The 17,349-nt window shown below is 52.2% G+C and overlaps 1 protein-coding gene across 2 annotated transcripts in view; it reads left to right on the top strand.

Annotated features, from left to right (window-relative positions):
- The first annotated feature begins 4,022 nt into the window (after positions 1 to 4,022).
- The window catches only part of CRMP1 (collapsin response mediator protein 1), a 51,566-nt gene continuing 38,239 nt past the window's right edge, over positions 4,023 to 17,349 (top strand). The window contains exon 1 of one of the 2 annotated variants that reach the window (XM_056337832.1): positions 4,023 to 4,536. In XM_056337832.1, the coding sequence (XP_056193807.1) occupies positions 4,165 to 4,536 (372 nt within the window). In that variant the 5' untranslated portion in view covers positions 4,023 to 4,164. Of the gene's footprint in view, positions 4,537 to 6,951; positions 7,341 to 17,349 lie in introns of those variants that run through there. The other variant, XM_056337840.1, reaches the window with a different exon arrangement.

The following is a 17,349-nucleotide window of genomic DNA, read 5'->3' as shown; positions in this document are numbered from 1 at the left end:
TGTTAGTTAAATGTATAATTTGTATAATTTTGTATATTAAATGTATGCATATTTTAAATTAAAATCTTTATAATTTTAATTATTTTAACTCTAAAATGGTGGCAGAGCTTCTGAAATATAGTTGTAAATACAACTTTATCCGTGGACAGCAACCCAGGAAGTCTCCATTTTGAAGAAGGGGCCACCTGGTCTCCTAACAGGATAAGGAGGCTGTTACGCCTGAGCTCTTGCTCCTCTCAGTGGAGCAGCTGCCATCCAGCTTTTGCTGATTTAGCAGAATTACTATGAATTAGGAGAGTACCACTCTCAGGCAGGGTGGATCACTGCTCAGGAAGTGGGAAACCTGAGTCTTCCCCAGATTGTGGGGTTCTGGATCCACGGTTCCTACATGCCAGGAGACAGTCCAAATCACCAGTCCATGGGATAGGGTTTTGTGGGGTGAGGAGGACACCACAGCCAGAGATACAACAGTCATGTAGAGCAGAGAGAGGGAGACTGACTCAGTAACTTAGCAGCTCAAATCACTCCTCTGGGAGAAAGAAAACTTGGGTCTCTTTCCCGCTCACTCCCTTTGGGCTGTCCATGCTTTTTTTATCTGATGATTCTGTTGTAATATGCACAATAGCAAAAATAGGTGCAACATGTACATTGCATGTTCTCTGAGCCCCTGCACTGGGGAAGTCCTGTTCTAGCTCATGAAGTTCACACTGTTGCAAGAAGAGTTCCAGCTACAACTGGAGCCAAGCTGGTAAGTGGTACCTTTCTTGTTGGAGTTTTGTTGAAAGTTTTGGTTGTGTGAAGGAAGCCTGTTTCTAGGTTTTCTGCTCTCTCTTGTCTCAACTATCTGGAATAAAGGCCTGAGAGGAAAAGGGTGCACTTTCAGTCAAGTTCTGTCCTCTTTTCATCAAGCTATGTCAAGATAGGATGAGATGCAGTGTCTTCAAGAGAATATACCAAAGCAATATACTTCTTCAAAGTTGCATATATGTTTTTAAGTAAACTCACAGGGTGACAAGGTATCAGGCTGTAACTGGGTCTACTTCTGTAGCACCTAAAACTGCAATTTTATGTCTTAGTGAACAGAAGAACAGTATGCATCTGGTGGCTTAGAACACAGTTCCTAATAAACTAAAGGGCTACAATAGGAAAAAAAAACCCAATTAAAAGCAAAGACAGACATATGATTTTATGCTTATTTCTAACTTGAAAGTTTAATGCTGTTTTCTAAAGCACTGATTTGACACTTTCTCTGAGTCTTGTGGTCTCCTTATGTATCAGCATTAAGATGAATCTCCTAGCTTAATACTGAAATGAATAGCATTATTCTTCGTTATTAAAAAAAACCCAACAAAACAAACAAAAAAACCACAACAAACACCTGAGCAGTTCTAGAAACCTGAACAATGTTATCTAACTAAATCCCAAGTGTAAACAGAATCCATCTTTCTTAGCTTTATGGATGTTAAATAAAAGATGCTCTTCATTTAGCAGATGCATGTACTATGTACAACATACTAGACCTACTATGAGACCGTCAATTTTTTTCTGGAGGTTCACATTAATCTCTTGATTGGAATGAAATATCTCATAAAATGAATATTTTTTGCAATATTTACGAAGACAGGCAAGTCACACATCACACTCCATGTACCACCTGCATATTTCACTAACTGTCAGGGTTTAGTGTCCTGTGAAGGACCAAATTGACTTCTTTTTTTTTTTTTTTTCCCAACATGATCAATAAATCTTAGTGTTACCATCAGGAACAAAAGATCAGTATTTGCCCACATACAAGAGAAGAATTTAAGGAGGCAACAAAGCAATGTCCTAGAACCCGTACTTTTTTTTTTTTTCACACACCAGTGAAACCTCCATATGACATTAATATGTTAATGTGATAGCATGGTTTATTAAGTGAGCTGTGGAATCCTGGGCAATAATGCGCTTCGAAATGTTAGTCATGATACTGTGACTACTAAAATCAGTGTGTTGGCAACCAATGATCAGTGAAATTTTGACCAATTTCCTAACTCCCCTCCTGTGAACAACACATAGGGTGTTGAATGCACACACAGCATTCATGACAGCGGGTACTGCTACATTATAACAGATGCAGAAAAGACAGATGTTTTCCCTTGATGTGTTTTGGCAATGCTCAGGTAGGCTACATCACTGCTTTTTCACATGGTTTTGGTCCATGGGTAGTTGTTAACGAGGAAGATGGTTATCTGGACTTGCTTCTGATGAGGTCCCAGGGACCTCTGTCTTTAACCTCCCGTTTTTTCCTGACTAATTTCTAACTTGTGATTTTTCTTGTGCTGGGACCACCAGGCGTGCCTGTGGGCCAGGGCAACTGTGCTGTGTTGCTGGGCTTGTGTTCAAATGGCATAACCATGAGCAGGCAACAGACCTCGTGACTGATCCACTGCTTCAAGTTTGCTTAGCTGTTTAATCAATCTCAGACCGGCTTGTTCCGACATGTTATTTCGGAGCAATAGAAAATGTCCCTTATGCAACTGCTGGTGCATTCACAGCATTCAGAGTTGTCTGGGACTGGCCGCGTGTGCGGGAGAGGAGCGTCCAGCCGAGGTGTTTGGGATGCAGATGATCTCCTCGGGTGTTGTAAGACGGGTAGTGGGGTCAGGACGGACCTTTGAAGCGGGCTGTGTCCAGAGTTGAGGGTAACACATTCTCCACCCCTCCCCGCTTTGAAGAAATCCTCCTCGGGTTTGGGAAGTGGCATCCCTCACAGCGCCGCGGAGCCCCGCGTCCCTGCCTTGCGCCTCCGCCAGAGCCGCAGCCCGGCCCGGGCGGGCGGCCCGGGGTGCTGAAGGGACAGCTCCGCGGGGCGCGCCGCGCTCCCGCCGCTCCGCGGGGGGCTCCGCGGGGGCGCGCCGGCCTCGCTGGCTTCCGCGGGGCTCGGCGGGGCGGCGGGCCGGGCGCTCCGGGCTCGGCGGGCCGCGCAACAAGAGCCGCGGAGCCGCCGTTCCCCGGCGCCCCGTCCCGGCGGCGGAGCCGGCAGCGCAGGCAGCGCTCGCCGCGATCACTTCCGTGTCAGGGCCGGCCGCCGCCGTGCCCGGCTGCCTGCGCCATCGGACGCCGTCGCAGCGCCGCCGCGGCGGGCGGGGGGCGGTGGCCGGGGGCGGCGGGGCGGAGCGGGGCCGCCGCCAACCCTCCCCCGGGAACCAGCTGCTGCGGCAGGGAGAGGGCAGCGCCAGCCCCTCGGCCCCGGGGGCCTGGGGCTGGTTGCGCCTCCTGCCCCCGATCCCTGTCACCCTTCCTCCTCCTCTCATCATCGGTTCCCCTGCGGGCGCCGGCCAACCCCGAGCGGCGGGGGCAGCGCGGAGGGGGCCTGCCCCCGCCCCGCACCGCGGGTTGCCGCGGCCGCGCCCCCCCCCGCCCGCCCCCTCTGCCCGGGCACCGCCGCAGCGTCCTCCTGCGGAGGGAGGCGGGGGGAGTGTGAGTGCGCAAAGTGGGAGAAACTCCCTCCGGCTCCCTGAGGGGGCTGGGGAGATTTGGGGCTTTTTTTCTTTTTTTTCTTCTCTTTTTTTCCTTCCCACCCCACCCCCACCCCGACGCCACGTAGCAGCAGGTGCCGGCCGCCCGCCCGCCGGGAAGGACCCTGCTTGCGCCGGCTGTGTGTGCATGTAGAGGGCTCCCTCCTCCCCCTGCCGCCCGCCCCCCGGATCATTCTTTATACCGGGGGAGCGTGTGCACTGCGGTCCTTGCTCTGGGAATTGCTGCTGCTCTTCCTATTCGTCAAGGGCTTTCCAATCACCTGCCTCTGCCACCCTCTCCTCTCCGCTCTTTGTACTTTATTTTCACGTGCTCTTTACTAACACGGCTATTTTTAAATCCCGCTTGGATTTATTTCTTCCTCTCTTTCTCTCTTATTTTTCTTTTCTTTTTTTTCCCCTCTCTCTCTTTTTGTTTTTTTTTGGGGGGGTTGTTGTTTTTTTTTTTCCGGGGGGTGGGTGGGGGGAGGGAGGTTAACGTTTGCATCTCCCTCCGGGAAAGATCCCACCAGCCAACCCAGCCCCGCCACTGCTGCATCCATCCATTCATTTTTATGGTCACTAGCAGCCTATCCCGGTAGTAGAAGGTGCAGAGAAGTGGGAGGCAGAGAGAGGGAGAGAGAGAGAGGGAGAGATCCGGACAGCGAGAATGGCCGAGAGAAAGAGGAACTGGAATAAAGAAGATGACCTGCCTGTGTATCTAGCTAGGCCGGGTACGACTGCCCAGACACCGCGGCAGAAATACGGGGGGATGTTCGCCTCCGTGGAGGGGGCCTACGAGAACAAAACCATCGACTTCGACGCCTACAGCGTGGGGAAAAAGGGGTCCCGGACCCCGCGGAGCGGCAGCCGGCACGACATGCTGGACGGCGGGGACAACTACAGCGAGACCGCCAGCGACATTAGCGAGGTCTCCGGCTCCGTCATCAGCTCCCCGGGAGACCGGGAGGACAAGACCCCGGGCGTGGAGATCAGATACCCCGTGGGGAAAGAGCTGCTGCAGGGCCAGGACAATGGGCAGGTGAGCGGGGCCCCGGGCCGGGGGGCGGGAGCCGCCGCCCCCGCTCGTCGGGCGAGCCGAGCCGTGCCGTGCCGAGCCGTGCCGTGCCGTGCCGAGCCGTGCCGCAGAGCCCCGCTCGCCGGCGCAGGGGGAAGGTGGCCGCCTTCGCGGGGGAGTTTCGGCACGGAAGGTCGGGAGGTCGGGGAGGCACGGACCCCTTCTCCCCGGCACGGTGATGCTATCGGAAGAGCCCGGCTGGCCCCTAAACTTGCCTGACCTTAGCGGGGGCGGCAGGGGGGGCGACCCCAGAAATCGTCTTCCTTTGTAAGCGATGGCGATGAGTTTTCTCCGTCTCCCTTCCTGCCGCTAAAATGCTGCCCGTGCCGGGTGGGCTGGAGGGCAGCCGGCCCCCTCGGCGCCTCCCCGCCGCCCCCTGGAACAAAGCAGCCCCCGCTGCGCTCCTGGGCTCGCCGGGAGAACTCGGCGGAGCTTGTCCCAGGCCCGCAGCCCGGCTATGCCCCGGCTGCCCCCCGCTCCCCCTGCGTCTTCATTGTCTGCCCGGCGGGGAGCGCGGAGGGCGGCGGGACCGGCCGAACCTGTGCCCGCGGGGTCCCCACCCCGGGGGCGGCAGCCTGGGCTCACGCCACCGACTTCAGGAAAAAGTGCGGCCGGTGGGGCTGCCTGGCCCCTGCCAGCTGTGGTTCTCCATCACACCCTGCTCTATGACACGCAGGCTGGGGGCAGACCCGGGCTCTCCTGGGAATCGGGGCTGTCATTGATTTCCCTTTAGAATAAAACGCGGCCTTGCAGTCATGTCCCTGCGGGGATGCACCCTTTCCCTTAGCGCCCTGCCTGGAGGCTGTATGGCCTGTCCATGCACTGCTCGTTCCACAGGCTACATACATATAGTTTCCAATCTTTTCTCCCCCTCTTCAATTTGACATGACTGGGGCACTGGTCCTCTCTGGGCTGGGGGCTGGGTGCAGGTGGCCTCCCATGCAGCCCAGTGGGTGCCTGCTGCAGTGGGATGCTGGTGGGAGCAGGCAGGGCTTGGTGGGACGCTGTGCCTTCAATGGTGCTGCTTCACTGCAACGACCTCAGCGTTGCCTTCAGAGGCTGCCAGCTGCAGTGCAGTCTTCCCTTTCCCAGCTCACCTGAATCCCTGTGCCTTTTCCATCAGGCTCTTGGAGTGGTGGGAAAGCACGGCACACTCCGAATGTCCCTCATCTTCTGGGACAACCCTGACGCTTCCTGCCCGTCTTCCCTTCTTTCTAGTTCAGCCTGGGACTCGGGGCAGTCAGCACATAGCATGCTACCTCTCCGGATCTCACAGTGCTTCCACAGCTGTCGGGCTTTGGGTTGGACTGGGCAGTGAGGAGGAGGTTGTGGATAAATAGGCTAGATTTTTTCACTGGGTTAGGAAGGTGCACCGCAAGCTGCAGTTACATGCCTGACCCCTGCACAGCACCAACCAGAGCTTTTTCCATGCTCCGAATGGTGATTTTGGGGTGAGATGTGTCAGGGATGTGGCTTGGGTGGGAAATGCCTTGTATCGATGTGGGTGTGCTAAGAGCCCCTGGCTCCTTGTTGCAGGGATTAACTTGGGCAGGCGCAGCTTTGCAATGGCTTTTGCCTTGCCCTTCCTACAATTTTCATGGGGCCTTTATCAAGCACTATGGGTGGAGGGAGGCACTCTGTGACTCAGAAAAGATGGAAGGGTTTCAACTAGCCACTTTTCCTCTCCAGCAGCTTCTGGCACAGCACCCACCTGGCCTGGTCTGGCCTGGCCAGGCTGTGCTGGGCTGTGCCATCACCCATGGCCTCCCTGGGCACAGGGCTGAGCAGGAAGTGGCACTGGGACAGTGACAGGGAGGGCAGAGCAAACAGTGATGTTAGGGTCAGAGCCATTGGTGGGACAGTGCAGGCAGTGCCATCAGGGACAGTGCCATCAGGGACAGAGCAGGGCAGTGCCATCAGGGACAGTGCCACCTGGGGACAGAGCAGGCAGCGGCATGGGGACAGCAGGGCAGTGCCATCAGGGACAGTGCCACCTGGGGACAGAGCAGGCAGCGGCATGGGGACAGAGCAGGGCAGTGCCATCGGGGTCAGAGCCATGGGGACAGTGCCATCTGGGGACTGAGCAGGCAGTGGCATGGGGACAGAGCAGGGCAGTGCCATCAGGGGCAGTGCCACGGGGATGGAGCAGGCAGTGCCGCTGCCATGTGCCGCACAGTAGGACCCACAGCCGAGGGTCACCCCCCCACGGGCCCAGCCCCGCGGGAGCCCACGCGTGGGACCCGCCGGTGCCCTCCGCCTGCGAGCGGGGCGGTGGCGGAGCCGGGGGGGCGGTGTCTCCCAGCGCCGGTGCGGGAGGGAGGGAGGCTCCGGCTGGATTGATGGGCTGGGAAGGGGGGCCGAGGCGGTAGGGGTGGGGGACAGGAGGGAAGGAAACGCTTCCTGGGTTGAGCTGAGCGAATCCTGCTCCGACCTGCAGCCGAGAGGGCGCTGCTGCCGCCGGGAGAGGCAGCGCTCGGCGACCCCCCCGGGAGCCGCGTCCCTGTTTTATTGCAGCCGGGAAAAAAGGTGCCGGGTTTGCCTGGCTCCCCTTCCTCTGGGCGAGGAAACTTTGCCTCCATTACACAGCTCTGCCGGTTCGCCCCCGCCTCGCCCCATCAGCCGACCGGGCTCTGAATTGTTATTGCCTTTATTACCACCGGTATTTTTCCGCCGGGCTCGGCTCGCTCCTCGGGGTGTGTTGCGTGCGCCTGGCGCTAGCGACAGCCGACATGTCTTACCAGGGCAAGAAGAGCATCCCCCACATAACGGTAAGCGGTTCTCGGCAGGCAGCGAGCCGCTGCCCTCGCTCCTTTGTTAGCGGGGCGGGGAAGGGCGAGGCGGGCGCGCAGCGGCCGCGCAGAACCCCGCGGATGGCGGCGAGGAGCCTGCCGGGCTGCGGGGGCCGCGGCTCCCCGGGGCTGGGTGGGCGCGGGCGCCGGTGCCCTCCCCTCCTCCTGCTGGAGCTGCGGGCCGGCAGTGGTTTTATTTCGCGTTTTTATTTTATTTGGCATTTTTTATTCCATTTTTTATGTTACTGTATTTTTTCCTCGCCCCGCAGCACAGCCGGGGCTCGGCGCAGTGTGCCCTCCCGCCAGCCCGGGGCCGGCGGCGGTGGGTCGGGGCCGGGAAGGGAGGGCGGGCCGGCGGGGGCTCGCCCCGGGGCCGGGGGCCGGGGCGGCGGTGCCGCCCTCCCGAGGCGCGGGGCCCTGGGAGGCTCGGCCGGCGGGCGAGGCAGAACAAAAGAGGGAGGGGACGAGCCGCAGCACAACGTGCCCCCGCCGCCGCCGCCCCCCGGCAGCGGGCAGGGGCAGCGCAGCCCACCGGCGGGGGCCGGGGCGGTGGGCCGGGGTGCGCTGGGGGTGCGGGGAGATGGGCGGGGGGGGGTGGGGTGGGGAAGCGGGCGGGGGGAAAGCGTGGAGAATCAAGGAGCGCCATGATGCCAGCACCGACACCTCTGCGCGCTATTAATACATCAGACATGGAGGGGATCAGAAGTCAAAGAGTTAATCGTAACCGTTCCTTCCCCGCCTGTGCCCGTCTCCCGCTAGATGCTTTTATCCCCGAGCAGGACTACAATAGAGCGCGCTTTCCGCGCCAGAGGGAAAGATCCTTCGATTCGCAACGCTGCTGCCCCTAATACAGCGGGGCGTCAGGGGCTGGGATAAAGGGCAGGCAGAGCCGCCGGGGAGGGGGCTTCCAGGGGAAATCTCCGGCGTTTGGGCCCGCAGAGGTTTTCCGCAGCACCGCTGTTGGTGTCCAGGCAGGTGCTTGTTCTCCCTCTGGGGGGCTGGAGCAGCGGGTGGCGGGGTCACTGCTGCGGTGGCAGCCGGGGCCGGGGCCGGTGCTGCCGGCGCGGCGCGGGCAGGTTTCCGAGCTGCATGGTGGGTGTGGCCGCTGCCGGGGAAAACCGGGTGGTGAAAGGCGTTATTTGAGCCGGTGTTAAACTCGTGAGCACCTCGAGGTTTTCTTGCTATTAAAAAAAAAATAATCCATTAGCCAAAATATTTAGTCAGGAGGAGAACAGCCTCCTTCTAAAAGCACAATTTTATGATGCTGAAGTGCTGCATTTATGGTTTTCTGCTATCAACAGGCAGCAGAGCCTGGTGGCTGAGGCTGAGCATGGGTATTGCAGGGGCCCTGTGGGTGATGGCTCTTGCCTTGGTCCTCAGTGTGCCCTGTGCCTCGCCGTGGCTCAGGGTACCTCGGGATGGGGTGCCCTGGCCGCCCCTGGGGTGGGTGTAAGGTGCTTGGTGTGTGGCTCCACCTTGGTTTGCAGCTGGAGGGTGTAACAGGTTCCCACCCATGGCCAGTTGTTTGCTCTCCCATTTGGAGTAAAAGAAGAAACTGGAAGAATTACGAGTGTTTTGCCCTGGAATCAACAGTTCATTTTCATTTCCTCACTTCTCACAAATTTCCTTCTCTCCTGGTGAGAGGATTGGTGGGAAAAAGAGAGCCCAAACCGCAGTGTGTTCTCTTTGAAATGGGACGTGTTGTAGCTTCAACAAATGAATATTCATTAATGCTAGTGTTGAGTTTTGTGACCAAATCAAAGGCATAAATTAACATTTGTGAAGTTGGCAGGCATCAGGTCTGGGCTGCCTTTTTTTTTTTTATTTTAAAGATTTATGCTTCTGGCCCTTCTCTTCCAGTAAAAGCAAATCGAGCACTCTGTGTCACACCTTGTACAGACTGCCTGTCCCACAAGAGCCCACTGGATCTGTCCGGGTGTGTGTCTTCTGAAGCCCCATTCCAGTATGGCCAATTAGATGTTTCATCCTGCCATTAAGGAAATACACTGGAGCTTCAAGCCTTCTGGGCTCTGAGGAAATGTGATGGCTCTGTAAAGTTATGCAACAACAGTGATGATGAAATCATACAAAAATGTCATTTGTTACTGTGCTTAACACACCCCCTCCCTCCACACAAACACACACTTTTTGGAGCTATACCAGCTTCTGGATTCATTGGAATAGTGAGAAACTCATTTTTGACAGTGTCTCATGTGCCGATACTTTGCTGTGGATTTTCCTGTTCGCAGCCCGTGTTCCTTGCACAGGGCCAGGAGCTGTCATGCGCACACAAGAACAGCACCCAATGCTGCCATGGGCACTACCTGCAGTCAGTACCTGGCCAAAACTTCCTCCTGGGGTCAGGTCTGCAGCATCAGGAGCTTTGTGAGGGAAGAGGCAGAGGCGGGTTTCAGCTCTGAGCAGTGTGGGAGCAGATACCACTCTTGGGAAGACAACCCTGTGGTGTCCTTCCAGCGTTACTCCCCTGGGTGCATGAGGGCATAACTGCCTCCTTGTGCTTTGTCTGACTGTGCCTTGCCTCCTTACTCCTTCAGACAATTAGTGCCTGACTGATACCCCTCCTTCACCCCTCTCCCCCAAAGCAGCTTTATTCCTGTCTTCCTATCTCACCTTTTTCCTGGAAGTATCTAGGACAGTAGAGACACAGTGTTGCAGGCAGGCCCCTTTGGCACCAAGCATCTCCCTGCTCTCATTTACCAAGTTTGCACCTTTTTTTTTTTTCTTTTTTCCATTTAATTTCACCTGCGTTTTTTTTTCACTTCAGCCCCTGAAAATTCATGCTTCTTACAGTTTATCCTGGTTTTGACTCTGCTGCCCTTTATGCATCCCATGCGGCATCCAGGCTTGCTGTTCTTAGCTGAGCACCAGTGCTGCTCCAGTGTAAGGTGCCATTCAGTTGTGAGTCGGATTGGTGAAACTGGGCCCCTTTGGCTGCAACTACTGTGGGAAGAACCTCTGTATTTGAACCACCAGACCACTCTCTGGGTGATGTAAAATAGAGATGCACTGAACCAGTAAGTGTAAGCACTGCAGTACCGTCCCATCCACTGTGTTAAAGTCTTTGTGGGGGGGGTCTCACTTTCCTGGTTCAGGAGTATTAGCTGGGGAGGGAGCAGGGCGTGCATTAGGTCAGGGTGGCCAGGAGTGCATCTGCAAGAGCACGTTTCTTGGCCTGTGTAGTACAGTTAGCCACCACATCCATTGCTGAAGTTTTTCTGCATGGGGTGGCAATCTTTTGTGCTTTGGTTGCATGGTGCAGGCATGCTCTCGTGCAGACCAGATTTTACAGGATACATCTCCCCACCCATTGCTATTAACAGCCCTATTGTATTCCTCTCGTGCAGCATGTTACAGGGAATTAAGGGAGATGATGACACTGAAATATCTGTTGCAAATTATTTTGGCTTCTGTGTTTTGGTAGTGCTTGGCACTTTTCAAGCAAGGCCTGAGCCTAGGTGAACTCAAAACTACAGCGTATGTAGAGCACAATTTAAAAAAGGCATGTCTCTTACAGGACTTGTTCCAGTAGCAATTCAGCCATTAAAACATAATCAGCATGAGCTCAGTGAAGAGGAGGTGTGAAGACAACTCTGCTGAGCAAAGGGAGAATAGCTAGTCACCGAAGCAAATGCAGGGAGGTACATGGCAGAGGCAAATGGTGCCTGAATCTCGTAAAAAAGGGAATAGTATTCCTGGGAATGGTCCAAGGGTTGGCATATGAATGGGGGAAGGAGCTGCTGGTCCTGAGCTGGCAGACTGTAAGGCATGGGGAGACAGAGAGCTCAGAAATGTAGTGTTACAGAGGGAGGATCTCACGATTGTGCATAGCAAGCAAAGAGAAGAGCTGCTGCAAGGTGAGAAAAAGAAGCAGATGCAGAAAAATGGAGAGAGGCTGGGGAAATTCAGAGGAGTGGGCACAGAGAGTAATTTTAGTGGTAGCCTTTTGAATTGATTGATGTGAAGAGAACTGAGAAGTAAGTAGACTTCAGCTGAAGACATCAGAATACTTTGAGAGAGAAAATGCATTTGTCTGGACTTCTGTGTGGGACAGCGGTCTCAAGCTCGCTATTGAGGGTTGAGACCCAAACTTTCTGTTTGGCCTGAGCAAAGTGCTGGGGTAACATGAAGTTCTCTGGTGTAGACAACAGCAGTGTGAGAGCTGCCAGCTAACTCGCTTTGGACACCGGGGAGACATGCCCTACAGATGCAAGGTGTGGTGAGTACATGGAATGGGGAACCACAATCCTCACCTAGATTAGGATCTGTTCTGTATCTCCCCTGGCCACGCTTCCCGCCCCCCCCCCCCCCCCCCCCCCCCCCTTTGTTTAACAGTGTGGAGCTACACACAGATTGGCATGTGACTTGCCAAAAGTGTTTGAAAAGCCTGCTGAGTGTTGGGCATGGGAACAGTGTCTCACATTATTATTCTGCTATTGGCACAAGATTCGGACTGATCTGGACAGCACTTTTTGTCCTGCTTTAAAACACCAGGGTCTGCGACTTCTGGATCTATTCTTTCTCTTGAGTATTTGCTTAATATTCAAAGTTACATTTTCCCATCTGTAGCTGTAATAGACTTGGCCCCTCTCAGTTTGCTTGTCTGTCGATGAACATTTGTGAATTCACGTTGCATAGTGGGCTGGACTTGAACTTGGCAGCTCTGGAGGTGCTTTAGTTGCTTCAGTGTAAGTTGTTGGGCTTCCAACCACCGTTTCTATGGTTCTGTGGTAAGTCTTTTCCTTTCCTTTTTCTACAGGAAAAAAAGTGGCTGCATCATTCAAGCCACTTCCATCTGGTGTCTTAAATTACATTCGGAGTAGGTCCTTCTGGGGACATTTCTATGGGAACTGAAACCTTTGGCAGAGGGACAGAAAGAAGGGTTTGGGGCAGTGATTCCTTTCACTGCCACAGCAAGTTTGTCAGTCAGTGTCCTCAACAGGACGTTGGGGTTTTCAGTATCATAGCTGGTGCCACCACAGGGAGCTGAGCCGCGTTTTGCTCAAAGACGGGCAGGTTTGGAAAGAGGACAGTGGCTGGCTGGGAAGGCAGCTGATGTAGTGACGTGATTGAATCCCCTTCTTACAAGTGCTGAGAGTGACCACTGCCAATGAACCACTCTCCTGACAGGAGGTCAAGGTCTGTTTTCTGCTTTGTTGCCATTTCTTTCATAAACATATTTCTATATGTGATAAAAGGGAGAAGCTTCATTTTCCTTTGCAGGAGTCAGGAGAGCCCACTCGCTTGTGAAGCACTCAGGCACTGGGAGAGTTAGTTGGGATAAATTTCCTTCCTGAGAGAGATGGAAGAGAGATGAGCATCAGTTTATAATCTTGCTACGTATAAAGATGGTGGCCATGTCCCCTGGGACAGAGATACCTTGGGATTATTTTTGTTTTGTCACTTGATGCACTTGTCTCAAGACAAAATTTTTGATCTGTAGTGCATGTCCTGATGAGGTTTAAGGCCTCAACTCTTGCTTATGTTCCTACTGAATAATAAATGTCCCCACTGACTTCAGTGAAGTCTACACTCAGTGTAAAGTCTCCTGAGTGTGATAGTGAGGACGCCAGTCAAGCTGGTCACCCTTGCCCACCGTGCCGTGGCTGGCTAAAGGAGTAGGCAGTGCTCAGAGCTGAGACCGTGGAAGGGTTGTTCATGAACCAGTGCTGGTACCATGTGAGATGAGGCAGCAAGCATCACAGCTTGCTATGACTTGCAGGAAAAGCAGGTATGTGAGGCAACATGAGAGCAAAATGTGTCTAAGTGCAAACAATATGCATCTGTACCCATTGCATTTAGTCGATCATGAATTACTATTGCTAACATTGTATTAAAGGGCATTTTCTACTACTGTTTCCCTTGCATCCACCTCCTCTGTCAGAGGAAGGATTCCTTATGGTGTCAGCCAGATTTTGACCATGACTGGTTCTGAAGCTGATGCGTCCCAGTAACCTGCTGCAGGTTTCTGACTAGATCTTAGATACAACACATTCAGTTCAGTGGCACACAGCAGCCAGCCATGCTGTAAATTGCTGTTATTTTCTCCCAGGTTTTACCTTTCCTATGAATGGCTTGCTGAGATTTTGTGATCAGCTCTAGCAGATGTAACCCATGTGTAACCCAAGAGATTGCTACAATGCAGTAGGTTCAGCCTTCCAGCCCATACTCAGGTGAAACCCCTGCTGATGCCAGTGAGTATTGTCATCAATGAGATGTTTGTTGTACTTCCCTTCTAAAAGCAAAGCAAAGATGACATTTACAGTGAAGCAGTCCCCATAGAGTTAGGAGCTGTAGGAGTAGGCCTTTTAAACTGTGTGATTAAGGAATGAAATTACTAGCTGAATAGAAAGTCAGGTCTCCAAAGAGGAAACAAAAGAACATCAGATCTTTTAAATGAATAAAGATGAATGAATACATTGGCTACAGACCAAGATACAGCATTACTACAATCAACATAATCCTTCCTAAATGAATTGCCATATACTGCAGTGCATTTGTTAAGAAAAGAACCTTGAAAGCAGGATTCTCCATTGGTGGCCTGTTGGAAATGATGTATCAAGTATGGAGTGTTTTACAGGCAGTACCCTGAGTTGATTCAGGGATCACCCTAGCTAAAAATTACTTCCTATGGAGGGTAACCTAGACATGAAATTCAAAAGGAAGGATAGTGCTGATTAAAAGCAGATATTCTATAAGCAGGCAGTGCTTCATGAAATCCCATTTGCAGCTCTTTGATCCTTACAAAAGGATTTTAAGCAAGTATTCCTCTTGGGAAAGATGTCTTTCTTCTTTTGCCATTAAGTTTAAAAATGCTAAAAGCAAGATAATTTAACTATTGTATCACAACTGGGTCTGAATCTGACCAGCTCTCATAACAGACAACCAAATATATCCACACACAAAAAAAATCCATTATCTTATATATTATGGACAATAACTCTGCAAGAAGGGATGCACAGAAGCACAGAGGAGCTGTGAGCATCTCCCTCCATTGTTTGCCAGTGGGACTTTTGCCTTTGAGAAACTGCTGTCTTGTAAATAGTCCTGTTGTGGAGATTTGGGTAGTCGAGGAGAACACAAACAGCCTGTGTCTTTTAAACCTTCCCTCTAAACTGGGGATGCAGTGTCTTTTCTAATTCTCAGTGGCCTTTTTAAAGCCTTAGCAGCAAAAGGTTCTGCCGCTCAGATGCTAAAAACGTAAAGGTGAATGTCTTGGCTGTGGGTGTGATAATATAGCCTAATGTCTTCTTATGTCTATTGTGTTTAATCTGATGTCTTTTAAACCACAGACATTTATAGACAGAGAACTGGAAGTACAGGTGGATTTGGAATTTAAACTGTTTTCAAATAGCTATTTAGCATAAAATCCTTAGTCATCTTCAGGGCCATTGACTAATCTGGATTTTAGAGAATACAGCCATTGTTGTTCTGGAGATGTAAGGACAATGGTATAGTCTAATAAATCCTTAGAATTACGCAAAGGATGAAATCAGTGCTAAGTGTTTCCTGGTCCTTTAGCCCTGGCAAGTCTGGGGCTAAGAGTGTTGCAAAGTTTTTCAGTTGGCAATGGCTGCAATGCAGCAATCGTCAAAGTCCAAATCCAAGAATGAAGGAGCACTGAGACCCATATGCTGGGTACGTTATATGAAGTTAGATGTAGATAAATTGTAAAGCAAACTGTAAATAGTTAATAAGATATGATTTACTGATTCAGAGATGAAGATGTAATAGGTAGACATTCCATTTGTGGAAGCAAGAATGTAATAGCATATATTGAGATTGCAGTCTGGACAGATGCTATTTGATGAAAACATCGCTCTTGAAATCTGTTTGAATCCTTTTGTATGGCTAGAATACATAATGGCAGATTCGTTCTTTCTATTCCCCCCCCCCCCCCCCCCCCCAACTCCATCTTGTATGATAGAGGTGTGGTTTTCTCTGCAAAGTGCCTGCTGCAGGTGCAGTACCGCAGGTATCGATACTATAGAGAAGTGTGTGGTTTACTATAATGTGTGCTGCATTATATTTTGACAGGTTGCACCAATTTGAAATAATATTTATTAAATCTTATGTCAGGAGGTGGCAGTTTTATTTCTTCTGTTACTATGGTTTTTAGTAATTCCAGAAGCAAGTTGAGAGCTGCACGTGTAAAAAAGGTATTGAATTTTGTGGTGTGTAATATATTTAGATACCTCGAGCTCTGAATGGAGTAGGCGAATGAAAAAAGGCTAATTTTAAATTTCTTTGCAACTGTTCCTGCTCTAACATTTGAATCTAACACAAGGATCATATTTTCAAATGACCTGGAGCAGAGTGATTTACTGACCAAGGGAACTGGGCTTCACTTGTGGTCGTGCAGAGCCCACTGCAGAGCTGGGGACCGTGGCGGTCTTCAGGCTTGTGGTCCGGCAGGTTGATGCAGATGCTGTTTGCTGGCCTTTTACCACTGGGAGCGTATGAAAATATGGACATGCTTCACAAAACCTAAGCCAAGCTGATTTAAAAAAAACAGCAAAACAGACAATTTGTACAAATTGTGCCAGCCACCAGCTTACAGATGTTTCATGTTGCTCATACTGTAATGCAAACAATAGTTGTGAGGGAGTGAAAGCCACCGCCTCGTGTCTGAGGAGCCAGCCCCTCCTCCTGCAGCAAACCGTGCTGAGTTTGTGGCATCTCCTTCTGCTGCCATGAAAATTGCTGTCATGTCACAGATTAAGCTATGTGGCTTTGCTGCCAGCTGAAGCAGGAGAAGCTAGATCGTGATGAGCAAAAAAATCACCAGGAAAGCAGTATGTAGGGTTTGAAGGTGAAGAGCTGTGGGTAATAGGAATGGCTGTGTCATAGTCAGCAGTGAGCTGAGCCGGGAGGTGCTAGAGTGCTTGTAAAATGGAGCTGCAGGGAGACAGCAGATAAGCATCGTGCTGTGCTGATGCTGTGTCATAGCCAGGCACAAAACCCGGAAACAAACAGCGACGCATTGATGTGGTCGAATCACTGCAGCAGTGATGGGTGGAGGAGAAACACCTTGGCTCCCACACCCTGCAGTGAAAGCTGAGAAAGGACAGGGGTTTACCGTGGTGCTTTCTGAACCTCCTGTCTCCATGAGAACAGGTTTTTTGGGGCTTTTTTTCCCTTTGAATCTTGGCACCTAATTAATTGTTCAGTTCATACGTTCAATGTAATATCCCCTCTCTGTTTTGCCATGTTCCCGCTGCCTGTCCTTGGCAGGCTGGAGGGAGGAGGGGTCCCAGCAGCTTCCCTTGGCTTGCACCGGGAGGAGCTGGGCTGGCAGCTTCTTGTGCCAGGCAATGTGCTGAAAACATGGTATGGAGCCCTTAGAGCTCGGCAGGCAGGGCACCAGTGACTGACACATCTGTTAGCTGAATGGAAAGGTGGCAGCCACCCTATAAAGGCTTCCACTGTTGTCACCCCCTCAGCTGAGTAATGAGCGCGTTGTTCTTTGCACTGTGAGAGCACCCGAAGGTCACCCCGGTGGCTGAAGGTACGTCTGAGAGCTAGGCAAAGAAAGTGTCCCGCTTGGAGGGTGTTACAGCTGCGAGGGGGAAATATGGGCCAGCGCTGTGTGATTAATTAATGAGCTTCAGGTCACTCCTCCCACCCCCAGCCCTGCCTTCCCCAGGGTGCCACAGAGCATGCCTGTCCTCTGACCGGGAACATTGTCCAGGTAGAAGGGTACTTTGTTCCCTATTTTTTCTGGATGTTTGGCACTTGGTAAGAAAACTGCAAGCAGCCTGCCTGACATCAGGCTGGTAAATAATAAATGGCCCCTGACCATGCACAGCCAGGCTGTGTGCCCAAGGAGGCTAACCTACTTCATGGACCCTGCATGTGCCCAGATTTCTGTCCAAGATGTCACTGCAGCAAGTACCAGTGACCCAAAGCAGTGCAGGAGCCCCCAGACATCAGTGGCCATGGCAGCGGTGCAGGATGGCCGTGTCCCTTT

This window comes from Falco biarmicus, chromosome 1 (assembly GCF_023638135.1).
Source record: "Falco biarmicus isolate bFalBia1 chromosome 1, bFalBia1.pri, whole genome shotgun sequence".
Classification (NCBI taxonomy): domain Eukaryota; kingdom Metazoa; phylum Chordata; class Aves; order Falconiformes; family Falconidae; genus Falco; species Falco biarmicus.
This window is presented reverse-complemented; position numbering and strand designations above follow the sequence as displayed.